Here is a 24,329-nt window from a genome sequence, read left to right as displayed (position 1 = left end):
CTTACGTTGAGTCGGGCCGTGTTGGGCTGAGTTGGCTTGACCCGATGGAGCCAAATGCTGTCGGTGAGGGCTGTGACAGCTGGCTGCCCCCAGTTGCCACCTCTGCAGTGCTGAGGGTGGATGGGGATGGGGCTCAGGCACGTCCTCACATTCCTGGCCCTGGAAACCCCCAGGGCTGCCCACAGCTGCCCCCACCTTCATCCCGTGCCGGCGGGCTTTGGATTTGAAACACTGATTAGGGCTGACCTCATATTCCAGAGCTTACTTCGCAGTCGCTAATGAAGGATTAAGAATGTTAAGCTAATTAGCAATCAGCCAACGAGGGCTCGGTCGGTTCTCAGCTTGGTGCGCTGTCAATGAAGCGGTCACCTGGTGGTGGGCACAAACCGCTCCCAGGGGCCTGGTGACACTGCTGGGGTGACAGAGCTCGCTGCTGCCACATGGAGCCGGGACTGTAAATAGAAATGTGGTATTTTCCACCTGAATTTCTCTGGGATCAGCTCCACCCCAGTGCCCGTATTGCCCTGAGGCTGAGGTTGACAGGAAGCTGTGAGCTGGGGCTGCCCTTAGGATTTGGTGCTCGCTGCATCTCGCGCTTTGCTTTGTGCTGCTGTGCTGTGCTCGCAGCCTGGGCAGCCACGATGGGCTGCTCTGAGCTGGCAAAGGGATAAAACTGTGTGAAAGGTAGAGATAATGGGCTCAGATCCACCCTGCTGCCATCAGCCCTGGTGACAGCCCCGTTGTCACATCTCTCTGCTCATTAATCCCTGAGCTGCGTCTGTCAGCAGCTGCCCTGAGCCTCCTCCTGCTGAGCTCAGCCGTGGGACATCCCCGCTGCTGGTGGGGGTTTGGAGTCTGCTTTGGGGTCTGATTGCTCCTAGGGATGTCAGTAGGACCAGGCCCTGAACCACAGCCCTGCCTCCACTCTCACTGTGAGGTAGGTGTGGATATGATGGGTGCTGGCATCCATCCTTACTCTTCTATCAGCCTAGTGTAGGAAAGAGCCACTCACTCCTCCTAGGGGAACATCACCTGGTGAGGAGCACCCCGTGCTCCAGAAGCACCAACCTTCTTCTTTGGGGAGAAGCCCCTGGATGCTTTCTGGGCCCTGCGCATTTTTTCAGCAGCTGCAAGAGGGTCCCATCCAAAGCCAACATCCGCCGGGCCAGGAGGAGGACGAGGAGGAGGAGGAGGAGGAGGAGCAGGAGGTTGATCCTCAGCTGCCGGCTCACTCCAGACGCTGACTCTCTTTCTCCACGTCCCCTCCCATTCCCACTGGCAGCGGTGAGGCCGTGCTTCCTGCCGGAAAATATTCGGGATGTGGGCAGAGGGCTTCGCCCTGCGGGGGTGGGGGGTCCCATATGCACCCCGTTGTATGGGTATGGGTGGGTTTGGGGTGACGGCAGTCGGAGCCTTTGGGGCGAAGGCACTGCGCAGCCCCGTGGGCTTTGAGTGCCCACAGCCCCCGTGGGGGATCTGGCTCTGATCCCAGCTGTGAGAAATTCCTCTTAGAAATTACAAGCGTGAAGGAAAATTACGCCTTGAAGGAGGAAGAAAAAAAAAAATAAGTGTGACACAGCGGGAGAAGAAAACAGCCCCAGCCCCACGATCAAAGCCCCGCGCAGCTGGAAGCGCTCCGGCAGGAATATTCCCGGCTGTGTTTGCCCAGTGGCAGTGAAAGGCCGCTTTGTTCTCGGCCTCGCCTTCGCCCCCATGGGATCGGGTCTCTGGGGCCGACATCGCCGCCGGGTGCCGCAGGTGCGGGGTGCTGCTCTCAGTGATGCTTCGGTCCCTGCAGCCAATCCCAAAGGATGTGTGTCCCAGTGCCCTGCTGTCCCTGTTCGCCTCCTCTTCCTCACCTCGATTTTGCTGTCTTCTCATCTCTTCCCAAACTTCAGGCCAAAGTTATGTGCTTTTTTAGGTGGTTTTTTTTTGTTGTTTTGTTTTGTTTTGTTTTTTTAAGAGCTATTTTTGTTGCCTTGTTTCACAAGGTACACCTTGTTTCACAAGGCCACTCCACGGAAGAGGAATTTCCCTCTGATAGCTTCTTCCAGGCATAGGGGGGCACGGGATCTGCTTTGCTGGAACAGCTGGGTCTGGACAAAGGTCCTCCTGACCAAATCCTAGAGATCTGGAATCCTGCATCCTCCAAGTCCCACATCCCAAGGTCCCAAATCTCCTGGATCCTGCATCCTCCAGGTGCTATATCCCTCAGTCTCTCATCCACCAGGTCCCCCATCCCCAGCTCTGGTTCCCAGGGCACAGGGACTCTCAGGCCAAGCTCCAGCCCTCTAGCATCTCCCATGGGGTCAACTGAAGTCCCCCCCCAGCCCCTAAGGCATTCCCTCTGCCGGTTTTGGGCTGGGAAGGTTGGCTCTGGCTGAGTCCCAGCCCGGAAATCTCGGTAGGGCTTTGGCTCAGTGTAGCAGGGAAGGCTGCCGAGAACAGACCGGCCCTGTGCAAAAATGGGAACTGTGTTGTCGATGAAAAGTGCTTTCTTTGGGTAGGATGTTTGTGTTTCCCTTGGCTCGGCAGCGGCAGGAGTGTGCACAGCACCTGCCTGGGGCAGTGGGGTTCTGCCTGCTACACACCACAGCCCCTCGAGCTTTTAGAGTGGGAAGAGGTGGGGGAAGAGACCCAGAGCTCCCCATCCAACTCCTGATCCCTTTCTGGTTGGTTCTGTTTGCAGGAGCCCCGGGGGGAGAAAACTGGGAACAAGGGGCGGGCTTGGCCCTGTTGATTGGGAGTGGTGTGAAGCTGGGGGCTCAGTTACTCCATTCCATACATCCATATTTCCATTCCAGCTGTGTGTGAGGGTGTTTGTGAAGCCCACTCTGCGCTGCTCCCATGCCATGCGTGGGCTCCAGGCTCAGCACCAGCCCTGCCTCCTGGTCCCCAGCCCTGAGCTGGGAGCACAGAGGGAACACAGAGCAGCTCGGTTGTGGCAACAAACTGTGGCTTTCAAAGCAAACCCTGATGGTTTGAGCTTAACCCCGATGGGCTGAACCAAATCCTGATGGTTTGAACCAAATCCTGAAGGTCTGAGCCAAATCCCAGTATTTGTATCAGGCTGTTGGCTGGAGAAGGGCCGTCTATTGACATATTTGTTTTCAGCCTCCTTTCCCCCATAGGGAAGGGCCTTGCCATTAATCTGTCACTGCACTGGTCCCAACCCTGGGGGGACATCCTGTGTCAGCATCCTGTGACCATCTGTCTGTCCATCTGTCTGTCTGTCCGACCCTCCATCCCACGCCCCTGCCCTGCAGGGCCCCATGCCCTCGGCTCCTGCCTGCTCTCAGGGTGAAGCCGGGGACCTGCAGGAAGCGCCGCGGTGCTGCTGGGGATGGAAAAACCCCAGGATCTGCCCTTTCTCCGGGTGCTGTTTTTCTTTCCATCCACTCAGCACAGCCGCTTGGAAATTTCCTATGCTGGCTCCCGGCTGCAATGTTTTCCTAAATGAAAAGACTGAGAAACGATTCGCCCATCAGTGACTTACATCCGTCCTGCAACGCTGCCTTATTAGCCCTTATAAAATAAAATACAACAAAATGAAACAGAGATTCCCCAGGAGCGCCTCGTACTTCTCCTCGGTGTTTCCCATGGCTGTGCCCCTCCCTGCCCTCCAGCCCCTTCTGCTGCTGGTGCCCCCCATAGAGAGCTGATGGAGTGCAGAAACGCTGACTCAGCGCTTCGGAAAAATGCCAGCACAGCATTTTTAGGAAATGGTTGACTCAGCTGTCAGTAAAAATGCTGAGTCATGGGCTCAAAGAAACCCCGAGGAAGCAGTCTGCAAACCGTTCATGCACCCGGATGTACAGGGCCGGGCACTGAGCCCTCAGCTGCTCAGGCGTCTTCTGTTTGTCACCAGGTTTCTCCCCATGTCCCCCACTGGAGCAATGCAGGGTGGAAGCCAGCTCAGCTCCAGCAGATCCCTGTCCTGTCCCAGGGAGCCCCGGCAGCACAGCGTGCAGACACGAGCCCAGCCAACAGCACCACATCCCAACCACGCTGCATTTCTGCGTTTATTAGAAACAGCCGTCAGTACATCCTTCTAAAACATTACATGTCAATGTGCTTTATTGCAATTCTTTATTGCATTTTGATCTAGAGCAAGTAGGCCCAGGATGCTTAGTGTCTGGGATTTAAAAGCCCAACCATCTATTGAAAGAAAGTACAGCAAAATCGTAACACATCTGGTGACAAGTACAGTGTTGCATTACTGATCTAGAAACTACAGTATGACTTGTCCGAAAACACTAACATACAATTGGTTTCCTTATGAAGCAGTTTGTTTCTTTTTTTAAAGTTAAACTACATGAATTCCTTTTTTTTTTTTCTTTTTCTTTTTTTTTTTCTTTCTGACTACACCATAAACGACAGAAGAACAGGTTTTACACAAAGAACAAACAAGAGTACCAAAGTTACATGCTGGAATTCATACGGAAAGAAAATAAGCCGACAGCTTCTGGGGAAGCAGGTTCCTAACAGAGGCGGTTTCCCTTAAAGAAAATCCAAGTCAAATAATAACGAGAAAGGATAAAAGCGAAGGCTGCACCCAGCAGCGCTGCTGCTGCAGCCCCGCACACAAAGCGCCGCTGCCCCTCGTGGAGCACGGAGGGTTTCCTTCCCCACACCTTTGCTTTCGGAGGATTTCAGTGCTGCGTCCCAGAGCGCAGCTGGGAGCCGCGTTCAGCTCAGCTCGCAAACAGAGGCACTTCCCCCAGGAAACCCATCCTGCGGGACTTCAGGAGCACGGATCGGAGGTGGTGAGGACCAGCTCCTTGTCGTCTGTGGCAATAAGCCCAGCTTTGCCCAAGCAGGATGTGCTAGCGGTGAGTTCTGCCTTAGTTCCAGGGGCAGTGCCACTTACAGCTAATGCATACCGATGCGTATGGGAATATATTTTACATATATCTATATACATACAGTACAGATACACACGCACACACACGCACACGCACAGATGATGCAGACCATTACAATCCCGTGGTGCAATTAACAGCCAGATATACAAAATTAACAGGTTTAGTCAAAACTATCTCTGCCTGACACTCAGGAACACAACCCAGCCTCAAACCCATCCACACAGCTGCACTGCAGCCAAGCCCTGGGGGCCCAAACAGCCTGGCCGCCCCTGCTGTCCCCATCTCTGGACATGATCCTCTTTATCCAAACAACCCCAAAGCCCCTTCCCTGGCCTGGTGCAGGGACAGCACTGCAGGGTTGGGGTAAGCAGTCACCAGCCCTACAGAAGTGATATGGAACTGACGATGGGGAAGGGTCAGATTAAAGCTGCTGTGTCGAACACTGACTCTTGATTGGGATTTATATTTTCTCTCTGAAGCTCACGTTACGTATTTGTAAAGGCAAATTTCCGAACAAATACCATCATTTTAAAGCACGGTGACTCTATGCCAATAGCAAACAAACCTGCAAATTCTGCACCGGTTGTATGGAGCCAGCCCCCAAGCCCGCACCTGGAGCACCGCCATCGTCTGAACAGTTAACAGGCACGGTGCTTTCTGCCCCTGTGAACAAACAGGAAGGAATTGAAAAGATTTCAAAAGAAATTTTTTCCCTTCCCGTTCGGTGGAAAATATTTCTGCCCACAGAATGCAAGATTCACAAAAATGTTGGCCAAACTTCCCCTAACCCCAGCAGAACGCGCTCCTCGCGCAGCATCGGCCGGCCCAGCTGTACGGCCGGCCTTCCTTCGGGCCAGCAGCTCCACTCCCCGCTGCTGGCAGCACGAGCCGTGCCAAAGGAAACCAGGGATCAGCAGCCGCGTTTCCTTCCAGAGCAGAGGAGCAGTCCTTCAAAACTTCTATTAATTTCCTGACTGCTTCTTGCAGTGCACGCACAGAGGACAACAAAGCACCCCAAGCTTTCGGCCCGCGCTGCTCGAGTGGCTCTGCTCTGCATCCCGTTTCTTTCACGGCTGAAGACAGAGCTCCCACAGCAGCACCTGCTGCTGCTCCACCACAGCACAAGCAGGAAAGCTTTGGGATGCTGACCCTTCCCCTTTTTAAAGCCATTCGGGGCTGTTTGCATGCTAAGTTGAAGTAAGTGTAACCCGCTCCCCTCCCTGCTTCGTTCTTTGGGAACGTATTTTGACTTTGCTGATTCAAAAGCAGATGTTGCAAATTAACAGAAGGAAACTATGCATACAAAAGTCTGATTTGAAAGATGATCTGAACAAAACAACCCCTGACTCATCCTAACGCTTTGTCAAACTGCATTTTGAACCTGTCTCACACCCCTCCCGCCCCACAAGCAGTACCTGTTTTATGTCTGCACAATGCAGCAAACATACGAGACTCACTAACATTTCAGATTTTTATTCCCTGTTAGTGTGACAAAAATAAAAATAAACAAGACATTCAAAAACAGAAGAGAGGTTGTTCAAGTACCAAATAAGGGGCTTTTCCAACCCGAAGCTGTGACGCTCCTGCAGCTACTCTGCACTCAATGTGGGCTCGGGGACACGCAGCCCTCGCTCCCTGTCCTCCCCAGAGCTGCACCAAGTGCCACCCTGCATTTCCACAGTCCCCATTACAGTTGCCTGGCTTTGCAAAAGACAAACTTTGGTTTTTGCCTCGCTATGACTTGGATTCAGATATGATGAAGTACAAGCTCTTCTCTTGGACATGGCTTTCTGTTGTGGGACTCTTGCTTACACGAGTGTCAATGAGAAAAGAATCAGGCCCATCACACTAAATGGAAAACTTCTTGATGTTCTGCCACATCAAGAGAGACGAGCGTGGAAAGAGCGGTTTGTTTTTGGCAAGAGACAGAAGGCTGTACTGGATCTACACTCTGGATTGCAACCACCCAGCGGTGCAAAGCAGCTGAGAGTTACAACAACACCCAACACAAGAGGAGCCCTGGCTGTGGAACAACCCAGCTGGGGGTGGGCACAGGCTGCTCCTGCTCCGCACACCCTGAGCTGAACCTCTGCTCCTGGGTCGGTTAGTTCCACGCTAAGATTACTCACAAGCAGTACAGAAACGAGTGGGAAGAGATCGTAACTTACTAACTTCAAAAACATGGCACTCTTGGCTGATGTAACGGGGCCAATGGCAACTGTGGAAGTCGGCCTCATTTCCCATCCATCCGAATACAAAATACTGAATCACCCCTGATCCCTGCAAATATACTTCAAAACAGATTAGAAGAAACTGTGCATATCAGAGTTTCAACGTTCCCACCCCACCCCCCGCCCCCATTTAACACTGTGCAAAAGTTATTTATTTAACCCTACGTATATATTTAATACAACATGGGTCAATGAAATCAATACTCCTCGGACTGCAGCCCGACACGAGGCTGCTGCCACACCAGTGAGACCTTCCCCCTCCTTCCTCCTGACATTTTGACTCTTGAAACCAAAGCTTTCTTGCATTTTACTGCTTTAAAAGAACTCGAGTTCCTTTGTTTTGCCTTTATGTTCACATTTCCTGTATTTGTTTTAGGCTTAACAGCTGTTCCATTGTACGAGGGTTTAATCCTGTACCTCACTGGCCCAGTTCTGATTTCTCAGCCACACAAGTTCACAACTACTGGATGCAAAGGTTCGTCTCCCCGCTCCAATGCTGCTGAGCAAACAGAAGCAGGCTGAGGGCACAAAGGCAGCAGGACAAGCCCTTGCTCAGCTGATGGTGGCAGCTCCCCGTGCCAGTTGGTTCGTACCCAGTTTTTCACTTGCCACATGAGTGCAAATTTGATGAGAAAAGAATCTGTGCAATGGCACGTGAGGGTCACAGGGCACTTACGCCAGCAGCGTGGCTTCAGGTGCCTAAAGCAAATACAAAAAGACACAGTGGCAAAACATAGGGAGGAGCTGAATACAAGCAGCACGGCCCTGATCTGCCCACAGACCTCTTCCAAAGGTTCGGGCCAAAGAGAATTTCAAAGAATGCTTCGAGATGGCTTTCGGCTCTGAGCACAGCGCTCACAGCCAAGGCATCACCTGTGATTAGCAAAGAGATCTTGGAGAGAGACGAGCCAGCATCTGAACTCGCTCACACCACTGCAAAGCCAAGATCCTGCCAGAGACGCCAGTGGGATTACACGGTGTTTGCGTTGGCATGGCCGGGGGAGCCTGGACCAAGACCTCACAGGATCAGTGAGATTCCACTACAGGGAAACTTCAGACAACCCCACTTTTCTACCCTGCTGCTGTCAGTACTGAGAGAGCGTGCCAGGACTCGTGGGCTGAAAGCAGACCCGTGCTTTTTTAAAACAAAAGCAAGCCCAAGCGCTATCTAAGAAGGTAGCAGACATCCATTGGACAAAAACAGCGATGGGAACGATGTGTCTCAGCAGCTCCGAATGGTAACACTGTAAGGGGAGAGCCCAGAGATCAGGGGGCATGGAAAACGCCCACAAACTCCCGTAGCAAAGGTTTTTCCACAGGCATGAGGCACCTGGCTGTCATTTGTGCCTTTGAAACTGATTTCCCTCGTAATGCATTTGGACTGAATCCAGCACTGAGGGAACATCAGATGCACAAGAGGTGTGAGAACACGGCTCTACAGCTACCAGATTAGAACTACTAATTACCCAAGAGGTGGGGCAAGGCCCTTAAAAAAGAAAAATTTCCACATCCATAAACAACAGAGGATTCCACTCCAGATTTTCACACACAGCAAAGGCTACGTCAGCTTTTTTCCTTCTCTTGGGGAAGTGGGACAGAAGGAACACAAGCGCAGACGTGGGGCACGTTGATAGAACAGCTTACAAGGACTTTCCTCTCTGTTTCCCAGCTTTGGTTAAGTTTCATAACGTTTCATTGAATTAGAAAAGTGGAATCTGCAGAATTCTTTGCCAGAAGATTACACTCTCTGGCTGATTAGAAAGTGCCTGGGACACATCAGGGTCATTAGTGCAAAATAAAACATCTCACGGGCACGCCAGGCAACCAGACTGCCTTCCTTGCAAGGGCTGTCAGTGCTTCAGACCTGTCATTTCCCTGCTTGCAAATTCACAACATTCAGTTCAATAATACTTATCGTGTAAACATTGAATATCAACAGGCCTGGCATTCCTCCCCACGCATTACAGAAAACCCACATTTAAACAGGAAATCAGCCCCAGGGTCAGAAACAGGTCTACAGCATTCCCAGATCTGCATGACTGTCTGCTTCCTGTCCTGTACAATGGGTGCATTTCAAGGGAACCATTTCCAGTAATAGGAACAAAAGTAACTTTCAAGGTTGCACACTAAACAATTAATTTGCCGGTTATGCTTTGATGCCAAATGGCTCAGTTTGCCAAACTTAGCTCTTTTTCATTTTAGAAGCTTAGGGAATGGAAATAAGCTGCTTTGTATGGTGTCCAAGGAGGGGATTTATGGGATGATTGCTACACTTGACAAAGCCCAGGACTACCTTCTCCAGTATTTGACAGCAGCCTTTGCCAAGCGATGGTACCAGACACGCAATAACTGAGGAGAACATCTCCCTTCCCTTCCTGTGTTTTGCCCAATGTCCAAAATAACTGTGAGGGAATTTAATTATACCACTGTAAAAATCTTGCTTGGCAGCAGTGGTGCGAAAGTTCAGAATCTAGCTTGAAAATTGTAATTAGCATGCTCACTTCTGTACAGACCTAAGTGGCTACTCGTCAAGAAATCATTTGGTACAATAAGCCATCCAGAAGCATGAGATTGCACCTGCCTCTTCTATATCAAAACCAAGCATGACAAGAGTCTGTCTTGTTCAGCAAGAGAACTGCAACGTGTGAGTGCAAGCTTCATTCTAGTTTACATTCTGAAGCACGTATCTTTAACAACCGAAAACAGAGTCCCAAGCTGAGGAGTGGGAGGAAAGGAGGGGTGAAAAAAGAGAGGAGTGAGCAGTTACATCAGATCAGACAAATTTAGTGTTTTGAAGCCACACAACATTTTAGCTTTTCCTTTTATTTGTTTCAAGTTTTGGTGTAGAAATTATGTGCAGATGCTAACGCAACCTTCCCCGTAAGTGCTCAATCTAGCAACAAAGTTTTGGTGCGTTCAATTTGGTTATAAGTGTTTCCTTTAAGTGAAGACCTGTAGTGCCATTGAAACCAAAACTTCATCACTGTTGGCAAAAAAATAAAGCAACTTTTCTTTACAAGCATTTTCCATTTAAATAAAAACCTGAAGCTTTCCCGTTATTCCTTTGGTCTTCTCTCACCAAATTCCATGCTACCTCAAGACAAGCCCTCTTCGGAAGTTCGTCTGAATCGCAGTGAAGCTGCTAAAATTAACAGAGAAGAATTGCTGTGGTAGAGTTTCCTCCCCAGTTTCTCGGGAGTTTAAGACTGAAAGACATTACTGATGCCTCAAACAGAGGCTTCAAATTGTCTCTACTAGAACAAGAGAAAACAAACTCCAATTAGAAGTTCCATTGAAGGTGCCTGGCCAAAAATCATCTCCAGAAAACAATGTTTTGCTTCCAGTATTTCTGTATGGGTTTTGTTGAGTCTATTCCCCTCATAAGGAAACAAAAGTATCAGTGTAAAAGCACAGCTGAGCTTTTAAGGTAGCACCAGGACACCTACACCCAAGTTGTCGTCTTGTTGCTGCTAGGCCTCTTTTTGATTCACATTCACAGAATCACTTCTTGTGCAAAACAAGCAGTCTAAGGAGAAAGAATGCCCTCCAAGTTCTAATAAAAATTGTAGAAAAGAATCCAAGATAGCCAACACTTTCCTCCTCCCCAAAATTTATCTGCAAAGAGAAGGGGGCATCTGTGCGTAGACAGGATAGGCAAGCCTGACATTGAGGGAATCGTTGTGTTGAACAAGGGATGTCTGCTGGTAATGAAGAACCAAATCTTTAAGTGTGCTGTACAGATTATATGGTTCTGCAAACCCATAACCTCTTGGAGTGCTGTAGATCACACAGTGCTTCACTTCTCCATCAGCTCTGCAAGGAAAGAAAACAGGAGAGCTTGACATCAAAGAACAAACCCGAAGTGACAGTCTATTAACAATTAACTAATGCAGCAACACTGCCAGTCACTAAATTACATAATGGAGGACTCAGTAGATGCAAGCAGAGGAGATTAATAGTCTGCAAAGAAACAGTGCTTCAGGGTGTGTGATTAAATACTCTTGCATAATAATCCACCTAAGAAGCCTCTTCTATCCCAGCAGCACGATTCCCTCCTGCATTGCTCCCAAACATTTCTTGGTGAAATCAGCAAACACAAACTCAGCTTTTTTGGAAACCTTTCCATTAAGTAGGTGCACAAGCCAAAACCCACATGTTCTTATTCTACTCCTACAGAACATTTCATGAAATACAGCTCTAATTTCCAGTGTGCATTTTCTAATGTTGAGCATGGCATAGGTTCAAGTTGGTTCATTATCTGAAGTCATAGCTACAGAGTCCCTAACTTGGCAATGCACTTACTGGAACACTGTATTTCCAAGGCTGCTAGAATAACTCATCTGCCAGAAAGATCAAGTATTATGTAATCCCTGCACTGAAGTCTTTTACAATCCAAGTCACATGTAGGAACAGGTTATGTTAAGCCATTCCTTTGCTATAGTGCAGTATGATACCAACCAAGTGAAAGTATCTGATGTCACTTCATTGACTGTGACAAACAGGCATCTTGAATGCAGCAGATACTACAGTCTTTGGTTACCTTGAGGTGATATACCTTCACATATTCATTTCCCAGACTTGCTTTCAGATGCAATTAACCTCATGTGAAATAAATCAGTGAAAGCCATTTTGCACTCGAGAACAGGCTTGAAGGATTTTTAGATAATGGAATCAGAGTTTTTCTGACCTCCATTACACCAGCATAAAACAAAGTGAAACACAAGAAATCAATGCAAGGCTGTGTGAATGTCAAAAATTACTGCTCACAAATTATGCCTCCTCTGAAGCATCACTGTTATCTTAAGCACAGAAGAGAAAGCACCACAAATTTGGCACGTCTAACAATGAGAACAGAAGATGCTGCAGCTTTACATCTCATTTTGATTCTTCTCATGTGTTCCTTGGCAAGGAAGAATATTGGAGAATTTGGCTTTGATTTGCTTATGACTGTACAGCTTCAAGCCGGGATACTTCAGAATTTTGTACTGGTAATTGTGGTGACTGAAGAGACTGCTTGGACTACAGTTACTGCACTTTGAAAACAGATTTCTGCAACAAAGCTTCAACCATGCTAGACTGCCTGCAAACAGGCAACGCATTTCAATGGCAGGTGTAGGATATGCCTAGCTTTTGTTCTCCTGAATAAAGAACTGTTGTAGAGATTCACAAATTGAACAGTTATAACAAGAAGAAAATACACTTACACCACAGAACAAGCATAACATCCTTTCTTGCTACTCTCTCGAATTAAAAATGCCCCATCAGGTTTCCCACAGAGCAAGTCTTCTGCTTGGATGCGGTTGAGATCTCCAACAAACCAAGTTTTCTCATCATGATGTGGCAGGTTTTCCTCTTCTTCATTCACAAAATAAGTGCTGAGAGAGAGTAAGTTTGTTAACTGAGCCAGCACTTAGTGAAGAGTTAAAAAAAGCTCAAGTGATTTTTGCAGAAATATAAAAAAAAACCAGCTCACAAAAATAGGGAGTTCAGATTCTTAACAGTCATTTGGTATCTGCTGACAGCCCTCAATATCACAAGTTTCAACTCAGTACTTAATTGTTCCAATTCAGATGTAATCCTAACCGTTTCAGCAGACTTGCTGCCTCAAGTGACATGCAGCTCCCTACCGAATTCCCTCCTTTGTTTGTACTCCTCCACTTAGAAATCGGTGCTTTGTGTTACCACCCTCCACAAAAGGCATGGTTTATCAATGGAACACTTCTCAATAAATCCTTATGCATGACACTTACTCATCAATATTTTCATTTTTGATCCCCAGCCAGTCGTTTATTCGCTTCTGCCTCACCCCTTTGTGATTGAGCCATCTGCCAGAAGAAGAGCACATCAGTATCACACTTCAGAGTACGCACGGGGGTTTACACACTGAGCAAGCTTAAGTTCAGACACAAAATCCCACAAACAAACACTTTACAGCTTCGTTTGCTCTCCATTAGCAAAAGACACAGAAGGACCATAGATTTCATAAGCATGCTTCTGCTTCCTTGCATAATCTTCTGCAATGCCCTCTTTTCTGGTACAGTAAAGTACCTTAGCACTCTCGGAACTTTAGTTAAGAAAAGAAAATATAATTCACATTACCCTGATGAAAACAATCATTAATCAGGTTCATCAGAGACACTGTTCTGAGGAACAGGTCAGCCTTACTTACACAAGATACTGATCTCTGATTTTGCGGAGCTGAATTAGGTCAGGCTTGATACTATTCATTTTCTTATCAGTCTCCCTGTTGTCCAGAGCTTGTTTCTTCAAATCTTGTTCCAGACGCATTTTACTGTCATGGATCTCACCCAGGCGTGATTTTAATTTTTCATAGTTCATCATAATCCTACAAACAAGTGTAGTGTTTGAGAGGTGAGGTCAACCCAGTCAGAATGAAGCACCACCATGGCACAATACAACTGTTACTGGTAAGCGTTTTCAGCTCCTCTACCGTGATTCATTAAGCACTGTGTCAAGTCAGGCACTGTATTTGGCATTCCTTCAAAGGTACACATACACTTTCTTCTAGTAACTTTACAGAAAAGCAAATTCAAATGAGGCCCTTCTTTCTGATAATCGGTATCTGCTACTAAGTAGTGGCTATTAAATATGAATCTCCTTTGAACGTGACCAAAACTGATTATGAACTATGAGATTTATTGGAGCTGTGTCCATTTCCACTGCACAGTTTTCTTCTAAAGATTTTTCTCAATAATATTCTAAGCAAGTTCAAATGGAAGTGGGCAAGTAAATGAAATTACTTCCTGGTCTTCATCCCTGTATCTTCATTTACATGAAGTCAGAGACAGAATAATCTGCAAATCTCTCATCTCTTCTGTCTGCAATGCGATTTCCAACAGAAGAGGGCTTTACTGAAGGTTCAGATACTTTGGAAAAGGTCTCAGTGGAAATACTTAGTTTAAAAGTGCTTTATATAATGCAATATAGGACTTCACAGGAGTGCCAGTGTGGACACTAGTTCTTCCTCAGAAAGAAACATGACTTGAGAACCTACCGTTCAATTTCTTTCTCATTTCCCTCTCTGCGAAATCGCTCAATGTATTCTTTGCTGTATCGCTCTTGTGAGTGGCACTGCTCCTCAAATATCTTAATAGTTTCATTAAACGCTTCAATTGCAGTCCTCTTCATCTGGATTTCCTATGTGAGGAAAGAGTCCTCGATCACTTTTCATAATGGAGACAACGCATGACTCTATTACGTTCCCTGAACTGAACGAAAGGACGAACTCCTCTCTCCCCCAGGTCAAAAAGCACTTACTCAGGTTTAAGTTTAGACAAACGTTTGAGTAGTGTCACAGAAGCACAGGGCAGACTTACTCCCTGCAAGTCTAACTCTCTCCCTCAGATGATGCTCTCTATTAGGCCGCAAGCCCCTGAGAAATATTTTAGTCATATTTTCCATCTTAGCATGCAGTAGGACTGCCAGCAAACCTCCTACCCCTGGACAAACTATTTTACATTACAAGAATCAGTCCAAATTCTGTATTCACACTTCCTTAATGCATAATATCTGAAATCTTATTTGAACTTGACTTCTTACAGAACTTGGACAAACCCTTCTACAATTCCCACTGCCGCATACAGCATCTGGAAGTATTCAACAGCAAAGGAAGAAGTCTGCAGTATGAAGCTTGTAGGTAATGGCCATTGCCCTACCTTATACTGGGAAGTTTGGCTCCTATTCCTTCCTTGCCCCACACCATAGCTCTATGACCATCAGCCATACGTAATATTCATTGTTTCCATTCAGCTTGAAGCCACTTTGCTCTATTTCACAATTTATAAAGGTTTTTTCCCTGTATTTTCTGACCTTGGGTTGACTTTGCTAGCCACAGCAGGTTAAAACCATTTTCATTATTCCTTATGTAACTGGAAGGAGTCTCTATAGATAGCTGAAGCGGAACCAACCTGTGATGTTCTGGTATATTCTTCATACAATTTGTCATACTCTTTACTCTTTTCCTGGTACTGAGCGTGGTATTCTTGAAGCTTTTTACCTACTGCATCTATATTATCTTCTTTCACCAACTGATCCTGTACATACAAAAATCTATTTAGACTTCAAACAAAGCAGTCTTTCCCTTATAAGTGTTCATTTGTCACTTGTACACATTTGCATTTTTTTTGCTATTGCAGCATTTTTATAATCACATTTCCACAAAACACACAAACTCCCCATCTAAATCCCTTCATCCACACAGCAAATTCCACAGTCTACAGGCAGCGGGAACTGGAACTGTGGGCATTGCCAAATGCAGTTCTTTCCCCTTAAAACAGAGCAATGTCTCAGGCTACTGAATAAAACATTAAAACATTTTTGAAAAATCTACATAGCTACGCACAGAGCAAGCAGCTGCATGGCTCGTATGTGCCTCAAGATCAACACTATCTAGAACAATATTGTTTGGGTCCATCTGGGCTTAAGGGGAAAAATAAAATGCTTCTCAGAGACTCAAACATGCTACATGCTAGGGTTTCACTTCTCTGCTGGACTGCTTAGATGGAGACTGGAAGCTTGATAGGAGCAACAGCTTAAGTGGCTAGACAATTTGAAAGACCAGTTACAATGAGCAAAGTGAGGTCAAATGTGAAAACTCGTATTTTTGCAAGATTTCAAGAAAAGAATCTTATATGAAACAAAAAAAAAAGTCAGGCTCCACGTACAGCAAATGGAGTTATATACAAGTTCCACTCTTCTTTCTTGTCTGCAATAATGGTTACTGGGCTTCAGTGAAAACCTTACCTGCTGGTATCGGGATACTGGATACATCAACTTCACATCAAGCTTCGGGTTGTACTGAGCAAGAGACTCGTTGCGGTAGTGGTTAATCAGTTCCACAACGGAATTAAATGTCAGTGGGTCAGAAAAGCCGTATTTTCCATCCCGATGATAGATCTTTATCAGTTTATTGTTGCCACCCTTCCTGTAAAGCAGTACAGTCATTCAGAAGTTTTACTGCATACCTCTTATCCTCCTCAACACTGGGGCTGCTAACAAAGACACCAGTGAAGTTGCTGGGTAAGTCTTTGAAGTCAAACAGATTAACATACACCTTTATAATGGTTCTTTATATATTAGCAGATATTCGGGAGCTTAAGAGTCAACAGACTCAGAATTATCATCAGCTATTATTTGAATAGGAGCAAAGACCAAAGTAATTATCTTATTGTGTGTTCGTTCTGGAGTCACCTTAAGACATAACTCAGCCAAAAGTTTCGTAAGGAAAAGACAGATGCCAAAAGGCTGAGTAAAAGTGCCATACTGAACCCAAACCAAACCTTCCTGCAACTTGGACTCACTAATAACATGCAACTGCATGTACAGCCATACAGCAAATAACAAGTCTCCTGAGTTACGGATGCTAACACAGGATACATGAACCTAAACAAAATCTCCCAAGGATTACAATATGGTTGTAAGTTTAGGACTTCACATTATCCAGATTTATACATTCCAGCAGTTTCTTCTTTTTTTTTTTTTTTTTTTCTTTCTTTTAAACCAACAGACTGTTTAGACAATATTCTGTGCTTCCTGCACTCTCCTTGGTTTCCAAAGACACATGCATTCACAGTAAAATAACCAACTCATGCCAGACCTTAGCACAAAAGTCTTGGATGTCAAAGCAGAATTTAAATGACACTCTTGGGGTCAAACCTGCCATAATACAAACTGAATTTCAAAGCAAGAACAAATATCTGCCACATCACAGAAACTCCCAGAGGTGTGCTGCAGCAGCAATGGTGTATGCATCTCGCCCATTTGTCTCTAACAACCAGTCCTGAGAGCCTGGCAGAGTCAAGTGGCTGGACAGGCTGGGCAAGGACAGGCTGGGCAAGGCCCCAGCAACTTGTTACGTGACATACACCACCTAACTGCAGAAGAAATTTTAATGAAGAAAGGAACATGGCTCTAGTTCAATATTTCCTAAACTTCAGATCAGAAAGCACAAGACACTCCTTCTACAAAGACATTGTGTTCAGTTCTCCAGAGCTGCATGCTGATGAGATATTCAACACACTCCCATTAATTTAAGTCCTAGTTTATAAATACCTTTTCCTTTAGGAGTTCTGAAACTATGAAGCCCTACTGAGTGTCACTCTTCCCGAGTCCAATCTCATTTACAAAGAGATATTTACAGTAGCACTTAGTGAGGGACAAGATCCCATGCACAGAACAGACTATCTGGTTATCCACGTGCTCATTCTGTGATCTGCAGCATCTCAGGAACATCTCTCAACTTGATCCATGTCAGTGCTACGCAGCCCTGTACTGCTGCCCCTGGAACCACAGCTAGCTATCTGGGGTCTTGCTGTGTGGGATACGAGGACTCAGCGCGTACCGTAACGTCAGAGTGTAGTCTCCCTGCATCTTGGTCGATGCATCACGCACCAGGAATGTTCCATCTGGCATGTCTCGTAATTTGTCATTTACTTCTTCCCTAGAGAATGGAAAGGAAGGTAAAATTAGAAGCGTTCAGGACATGACCATCGTTGCCACTGGGGGCCAGTAACATCAGTACGCATGAGGAGTTCAGTCTTCAAAGTATCAGGCAATCTTTCTCTGGTCTTCTGGTCTTCTAGGCCTTCTAAAAGAAGTTGGAACTGGTGTAGCTATAAGAAAAAATAGCAGCAGGAGTGAAGTGCTGCTTAGGAAGGAGTCTGTTTTTGAGCAACAGTAGCAGCTGTGTCTCAGAGTTCACAACCTTTCACTGTAATCTGCTCAGGTCTTAGAATCCACACAGCAAACAGGTGCCCTTTGAGAAGGCAGACCTGACCTCTTAAGAAATGGGCTCTACCATCATCTCTCAAAGGTGCCCAGAGTTTAGCACAGTTCTTGTCTCAAGAGACTCATTACTGGCTTAACTCTGATCTTATTTACAGTAGTTTTAAACCACTGCAACCCTGCTAGCTTTGGTGCAACTTTTACTTTTCTACAACTGAAGCAAAAGGAATACTCAGTGCAGAGCTTTAAGCTAAATCATGAAACCCGCTAGCAAAAGCGAATAACTGCAAGCATTAAGAAAATGCTTTCAGTTAAAGAGTTAAGCTTCCAGACAGGCTTGAGCATTTCACCCAGACTGCATATCACACTGTATAACAGCTCCCTTACAGGTTCTTTTTAATACACTTTTTAATACAATCGTTCGGAAACTCAACTTTATCAGGTAGCCTCCACATTATCTAAGTGGAGTAGAAACTCTGTTTGAATTTGAAAAAGAAAAATCAACAGTGGCTTTTTTGTTCAAATAATAAAGAACAAAAGCATTCTTACCAAAATGCCTTAGTTTTGATTTGGCCTCCTGCAGAAAGTTAGTAAGACTGATTCCTACTAACTATCACTTCATGATCAGCCTACTTCACTCAGATTGGGCCTAGTTAACTCAAAAGGCTTTTTCCTTTTGGAAAAGATAGATACAGTTCGAGAGCTTGGGCTTCTGCCTCCAAGATGCACCCAGGAGCTCACAACGAAATTTTCAATGCAGTTCTTGATTGAAGAACATGGTTCCTGACCTGGCAGCCCAACGCAGCCTGTACCTGACAGCTTGCCAAGTTAAGGCCATTAACAATACCAGCTTTATGTGTGTGCATATCACGTTTTAATCCAATAGTCACTGCAATGTGATTTGTACTCCCTTAGCTCCCACCATCACGTGCATTAGTAGTAAACAGGGAACAAATCCACAGTCAATAAACTACCAGTATTGAGCTGTTTTAAACAAACCCTGCCTGGTGGGTAGTGTGATCAGGTATCGCCACTCTGCTTTGATTTAGTATTAACAGAAAAATATCACTGCTTAGGCGCTTCAAAAACAAGATCTACGCAGGTTTGCTTTATAGAGATAAGGGAGGTACAATAAAGATATGAAAACTTTATTTCCCCTCTCAGAAGTTCAGTGAATGACTGCGGCAAATCTGCCGTTCTTGCCTTTATCTGACACAGCGTTTCAAAGCACGGTGTGCAGAAGTTGGAACAATTTCTGATCGCACTCCCAGCACAATCATGTCTCCCCTTGCAGCTCCAAGCTCGAGTTTTTCAGAAGCACCTTAAGGCAGAAAGAGATGACTTAATCCTTTCGATTTTTTATGCACTTAACTACATGAATGCCCAAACCAAAATGGTTTCTTTAGGAGGCAGAAGTTAATTTATTTGGTATGTGCCTGTATCATTGACTCCACATAACTGGTGATGGTTAGCACTTGGAAGAGCTATTTATATACCACCACTTAATAGAAATTAGTACACATGCAATTTTAACCAAATATTCAAGAAACCAAATATAAAAATGCAACTTCTTTTCTTCTGAACAAGTTTGCTGAACTGCATGCATCCCAGCACGGCGTGCTTACAAAACCTTATTATTAGCCAGCACGCTCAGAAGCACTTTCTTCTTTTTATTCTTTTGTATATCTGGAGGAAGTTAAAAACCCAAAATAACTGTCAGCAGGGCTGACACTATCTATATCAGAATAACAGTAACTTAAACACGAGCCTTGAATCCAGTTGAACACCAGCATTTAGGTGCTTTGCCAGGCATAATCCTGAAGCACCTCCATCCTCTAAAATGCTGTCTGAAATAGATATATATATTTTTTTCTCCTGAAGTCTAACAGGATCATTTTATTTTTAGGAAAAAATATTGCTTACCTTGAGATGTCCCCCCAGTACCACTCCGCTTCCTGCAGAGAGAAACTGGAATTGTCCTTTATCCCATTCGTATTCACTGGAGTCATTGGTTTGGAGGGCTTTGGAGGAAGAGCTGAAAATTAAGAACAGATTAGAGAGGCAAGTAGGGGAAAGCAATCACTAGAAGGTTAAAAAACACGATGGTGAACATGATGGTGAAAAAGTGAGAAGAAAATGCACCTTCAATTTGGAATTTTTAAAGAAATTTGAAGTCAACAGCTGTGCTGTGATACTATGTTTTCCAGTACTTTAACCAAACATGCTAGAGGAAGTATGGCAAGAAGTAAGGGAAAGCAAGAGTTATTCTAAAGGAAGTCTGGCTCAGGTGAGAGTACAAATGCTATTATTGCTTAAACCTTCAAAAACAAGCTACAAAGGTGCACTGTGTCTGAAAGCTGCAGTCTGCAAGACATTGTGCACAGCTATGGAAAAGCTGTAGTTGCTAAGGCATCACAAATCCTTATGGCAACCCACGAGAGCAAACAGGTGAGTGTTCCTTCAGAGGGAAATACGAGATGCTAGCAAGAGCTGGGCAGCAGCACATCCATCACAGGCCCTAGGTTCATGTTCTCCACTAGGAACAAAAGCTACGACTCTCTGAATAGACAGTTATGGGGAAAAGGGACATCAGCTCATCACCAGTGTCAGATCTTCTTCATACAGCTGAGACATTTACCATAAGAAAGGGGCTGCTACAAATCCCCCAAAGAGAGGCACACATATAGGCACAGTGCAAGACTGCCTGGAATGCCCCATTCCAAGTTCAGCACAAAGCGGCTTTTACTTCTGTGCTCAAAATACGTTGTGCAGCATAACAGCATACAATCCATTGATGCTCTGTCTGGTCACTTCTTGCAGTTAAGCAAACAAGCTCTTCATGATCCTGAATGTTAAATTCTCTGTCAGGAGTAAGTCAGCAGCCACAGGCATGGCAACAGATTGGCAGAGATGTATCTGTGTAACACAGAAACGCCTTACACTTACTCTCTTTGTGAAAGATGTCTCGAGTGCTCTCCCCTGCTTTGCAGAGACTGAGGTTCCCCTCACAACACCACCAACGAACCGAAGCATTTTTCAGGCATTTCATGAGACTACAGAGTGTTTTACAGAGACATCTGAATTTAGAGCAGGAAAGCAGCTACACACAGGTCTGCCAGCACATTTTCGAGTCAGACCCTGAACATCTGTGCTCCCGGATCTGTGCTCTCACCATCAGATTACACAAGCATCAGAGAGCAGGGCCGATATGTGCTGACAATAGCTAGCTTTCAGATGCCCACAAGTCTGGTGCACAAGCAGAAATACAAATAAAATGAGTAGAAAGGAGAGTTTGATCTCTAGCTCCAGCGCAGAGTGGCTTAACACTGAGAGGTGTGCTACTTGGCACCAGCCATCTGCTCACCTCCGAGCCACACCTCCCACATTAAAGAAGAGAAAACACCGTTTCAACTGCAGTTCCAAATACCATTTCATCTTGAATATCCAACACAGTAAGTTCAGTGTTCTCAGACAAACCAGCAGATACTTTAATCGAGCCAATCTAAACTAAACCTGAACCTTGACCCAGACATTTGCACCCTGGGGTTGCTGACCAAACACCTGATTCAGATAGCAGCATTCATGCTGCGGTATTGGGCATTTACAGCCAAGCATACAGGTTCTTTTTATGGGGTGAGCTGGGAACTTTCAGGTGTGTGCCTATCTAGCGAGGCAATAACAGGGTTTGTTATAACAGGAAGGTGAAAACCTTCGGAATCAGTGAAGTAGCTTCCTGGTTAGGAGGCTTCATTTACTCCCAGCTCAACTACCACAGTTGTTTTGTTTGTACAGCACATAAGCACTTTATAAAGTACCATTGAGAGTAAGACACGGCTCTAGCCCTACTTTGCTTGAAGCCCTGAGCCTGCGCAAGCAACTTCATTTGTGGAGCCCTGTGTTAGCCCATCTTCCTCATTCAAAGCTCACAAATCAAAAATGAGCTTCATGTTGTTCTTCTTCCCCTTTGGGCTTTGCTACCCCACGTACTCTATGCAAGCAACAAGACAGAAGCAGCGGTTCTGAGTCTCATTAGTATCTGCACATGGCAATAAATATGAGCTCAAAAACCTGTTTTGTATTTATTCCAGAATCTTTTGTAGATTCTGGATGATCAGCAAGTTCATGAAAAGTAATGTGAAAAAATGCACGACAGCGTGGAGAATTCTTAACAAACAGTATCAGAACCAGCAATGATTTCATGGGGTCTTGCAAATTAAAGCTTGGACCCAAAACTTCAAGGCATTCTACAGTGTAAGAGCCTGTTTTATGCTGGCAGTAGGGGCTTTCCAGAAGAAGCTTTCAAGTATTCTCCAGAGTACTTGAAAACTTCTCTAGCCCTTCTCCTAAGATTAAACCTTGCTCCCTTGTATACTGTGGAATAATTTAGCAGCTTTGTCAGGCCTCACTCCAAACACTGGTCACAGAAAAGCAAACCAACAAAGCCCAGAAAGGTAAGGAACAAGCGCTTGCACACAGACACAGAGCTCCAGACATTAAACAAGAGCCCTCACTACAGGTGGGGCCTTTCCTCTTTTTCCTTAATAGGTGGTAGCAGTTGTTGCTATCAGGGCTGAGCGCAGAACTTTATTCTGTGTGAGGAAATTGGAAGGAAATTCTCCTAGGGAGAAGAATAAGGCTTGGACCAGTTCCTGTAAAACCTGACTCATGGAAGCCAGTCTCCTTCTCACAATAGACTTTTAAAAATGCTCTTTAATAGCTTGCACATTTTAAAAATAAAAAGAAGTATTCGCAAGGGCGGATACTTTGTTTCCAAAGAGCTATGGATCCAATTCTTTACTTTGAGCTCTTTGAATAGTAATAGATTTCTCCCTGTCCTGGCTACAGACGCAGGCCCTTGCCAACAAGATAATATGCCCATCTATTTCAGTGGTTTCTGCCTCCATCTCAGCCTGATATGACTGTGGGCTGTACGAACAGATAAGGCAGGAAGGCAGTTTAAACTCTGCAGCCCAGAACCTGTGATGACAAGAGGAGAACTTGGCAGTCTGACAAGGCTGCTGTAGCAGGGCAGCACCCAGGCACTGGTGCAATGGGTCGTTATGAGAGGCAGCCTAGCATAGCGTTTACTGGTACCTACATAGTCCTAATAACTGTGCTAGGAGAGATCATGTCATGTTTCTGTGAGAAATGATGAAGAGCCTTCAAGATCTACACATTTTGATTTAAATTTTAAAAATGCAGCTTGATGTACTTTGCTTGATGAACATTAGAGCGTTAAAATCTTGCAGCAAAGAAGAGTCAGGCTGCCCTGAAGTCAACAGAAACGCCTTTGAGAGCAGCTGTGTTTCTTTCCGTGTCGTTGGGTCCAATTCTGATCTAGTCCCAGACACAATCTCGATGCATCTCATAACAATCTCTGATTTGATCCATCCTGATGGTTCCCTTTCCTCCTTTCTCTTGGGAGAGAAAGAACATTGACCAGAAGTGATTAACAGCACAATGGATCTATTTGTTCTAATAAAGAACTTATTGTGAGCACCAGATAGAGAAACATCACGCCAGCGCCCACATCTCTAGGACAGCTTTACCACGTGGACCTTTCCAAAACGCGAAGGGAAGAGCCAACTGGGACACCTGCTCCTGGGTGCTCCCAAGGGCTGGCGTGCAGCCACGGCACGAGACTGGGCCCCTCATGTAGAAGCCAGCACCTCTGCTTTTTCTTTCCTTAGCATCCCTAGCCCCTCTCCCCAACTTCCCCAAGCAACCTCGCTCGAGCTGAATCCCAATCTCAGATCAGGGTTACCTAGAAGGGGGAAATAAAGAGCTGACGGCTGGATGGAGACAGCGGAGTGGCCAATGCCGGCGGGGCCCGGGATCGGATGTTGCTGACGTCAGGCCCAGATGGCTGCCGTGCCCTCTCCTCAGGTAGCTTCAGCCAAGCCGCTCTGCAGCGCCGAGATGCAGCTCCTCAGAGAGACAAGCTATCGATTGGCCTGTGCCAAGGGAATGTTTTTCATGCTTTCTTGACTGCGTGGAATTGCTTTTCTTTTCAAAAGGCTGCTCGAGATTTAACAGACACGATTCCCTGAAATTCAGCTCACCTCCAACACCGAGGCAACAAAGAATACTGGCAAGGGTCTGAGGATTAGCGCCCACGTTTATTTTTATTTTTAAATGAGGACTCTTGTAGAAAACAATGGGCTACGCTAATCCCAAATTTAACCTCAGTAAAGCACACTGGGACTTCCGTGAGATACATACTTTTCCCAGTTAGGCTTTTAATCAAAATTTTCACAGCTTTACGTGATTTAAGAGCCAGTGAGCCCTACATGTGAGAGTTTTCAATGGCAGTAATTCAGGAGGAATGAAAAAGAAGAATGCCTCGGGTCTCCAAGAGCTACATCCCAAATAGCACCCAGACAGGCAGTATTTGTGTACAAGATGAACCTGCCAGTTAATAAAGCTCTCATACGCAGTTCTAAGGCAGATGCCACTCAGCCCAAGAATGCCTCCCGAATGCAAGTCTTCT

General features: G+C 45.7%; 1 protein-coding gene across 4 annotated transcripts in view; it reads right to left on the bottom strand.

Moving 5' to 3' along the window:
- Positions 1-4,320: 4,320 nt before the first annotated feature.
- Positions 4,321-24,329, bottom strand: part of PIK3R3 (phosphoinositide-3-kinase regulatory subunit 3) — a 58,129-nt gene continuing 38,120 nt past the window's right edge. For all 4 annotated transcript variants that reach the window (XM_048946869.1, XM_048946868.1, XM_048946871.1 and 1 more), the window contains 9 exons: positions 19,763-19,874; positions 17,457-17,555; positions 15,860-16,040; positions 15,025-15,150; positions 14,112-14,254; positions 13,266-13,442; positions 12,847-12,921; positions 12,301-12,471; positions 4,321-10,909 (listed from right to left, as the gene is read on the bottom strand). In XM_048946869.1, coding sequence (XP_048802826.1) covers positions 10,708-10,909; positions 12,301-12,471; positions 12,847-12,921; positions 13,266-13,442; positions 14,112-14,254; positions 15,025-15,150; positions 15,860-16,040; positions 17,457-17,555; positions 19,763-19,874 — 1,286 coding nt within the window. In that variant the 3' untranslated portion in view covers positions 4,321-10,707. The remainder of the gene's footprint in view (positions 10,910-12,300; positions 12,472-12,846; positions 12,922-13,265; positions 13,443-14,111; positions 14,255-15,024; positions 15,151-15,859; positions 16,041-17,456; positions 17,556-19,762; positions 19,875-24,329) is intronic.

Source organism: Lagopus muta, chromosome 5 (assembly GCF_023343835.1).
Source record: "Lagopus muta isolate bLagMut1 chromosome 5, bLagMut1 primary, whole genome shotgun sequence".
Classification (NCBI taxonomy): Eukaryota; Metazoa; Chordata; class Aves; order Galliformes; family Phasianidae; genus Lagopus; species Lagopus muta.
Note: the sequence above shows the minus strand (reverse complement) of the source record. Positions and strands in the feature narration are given on the sequence as shown.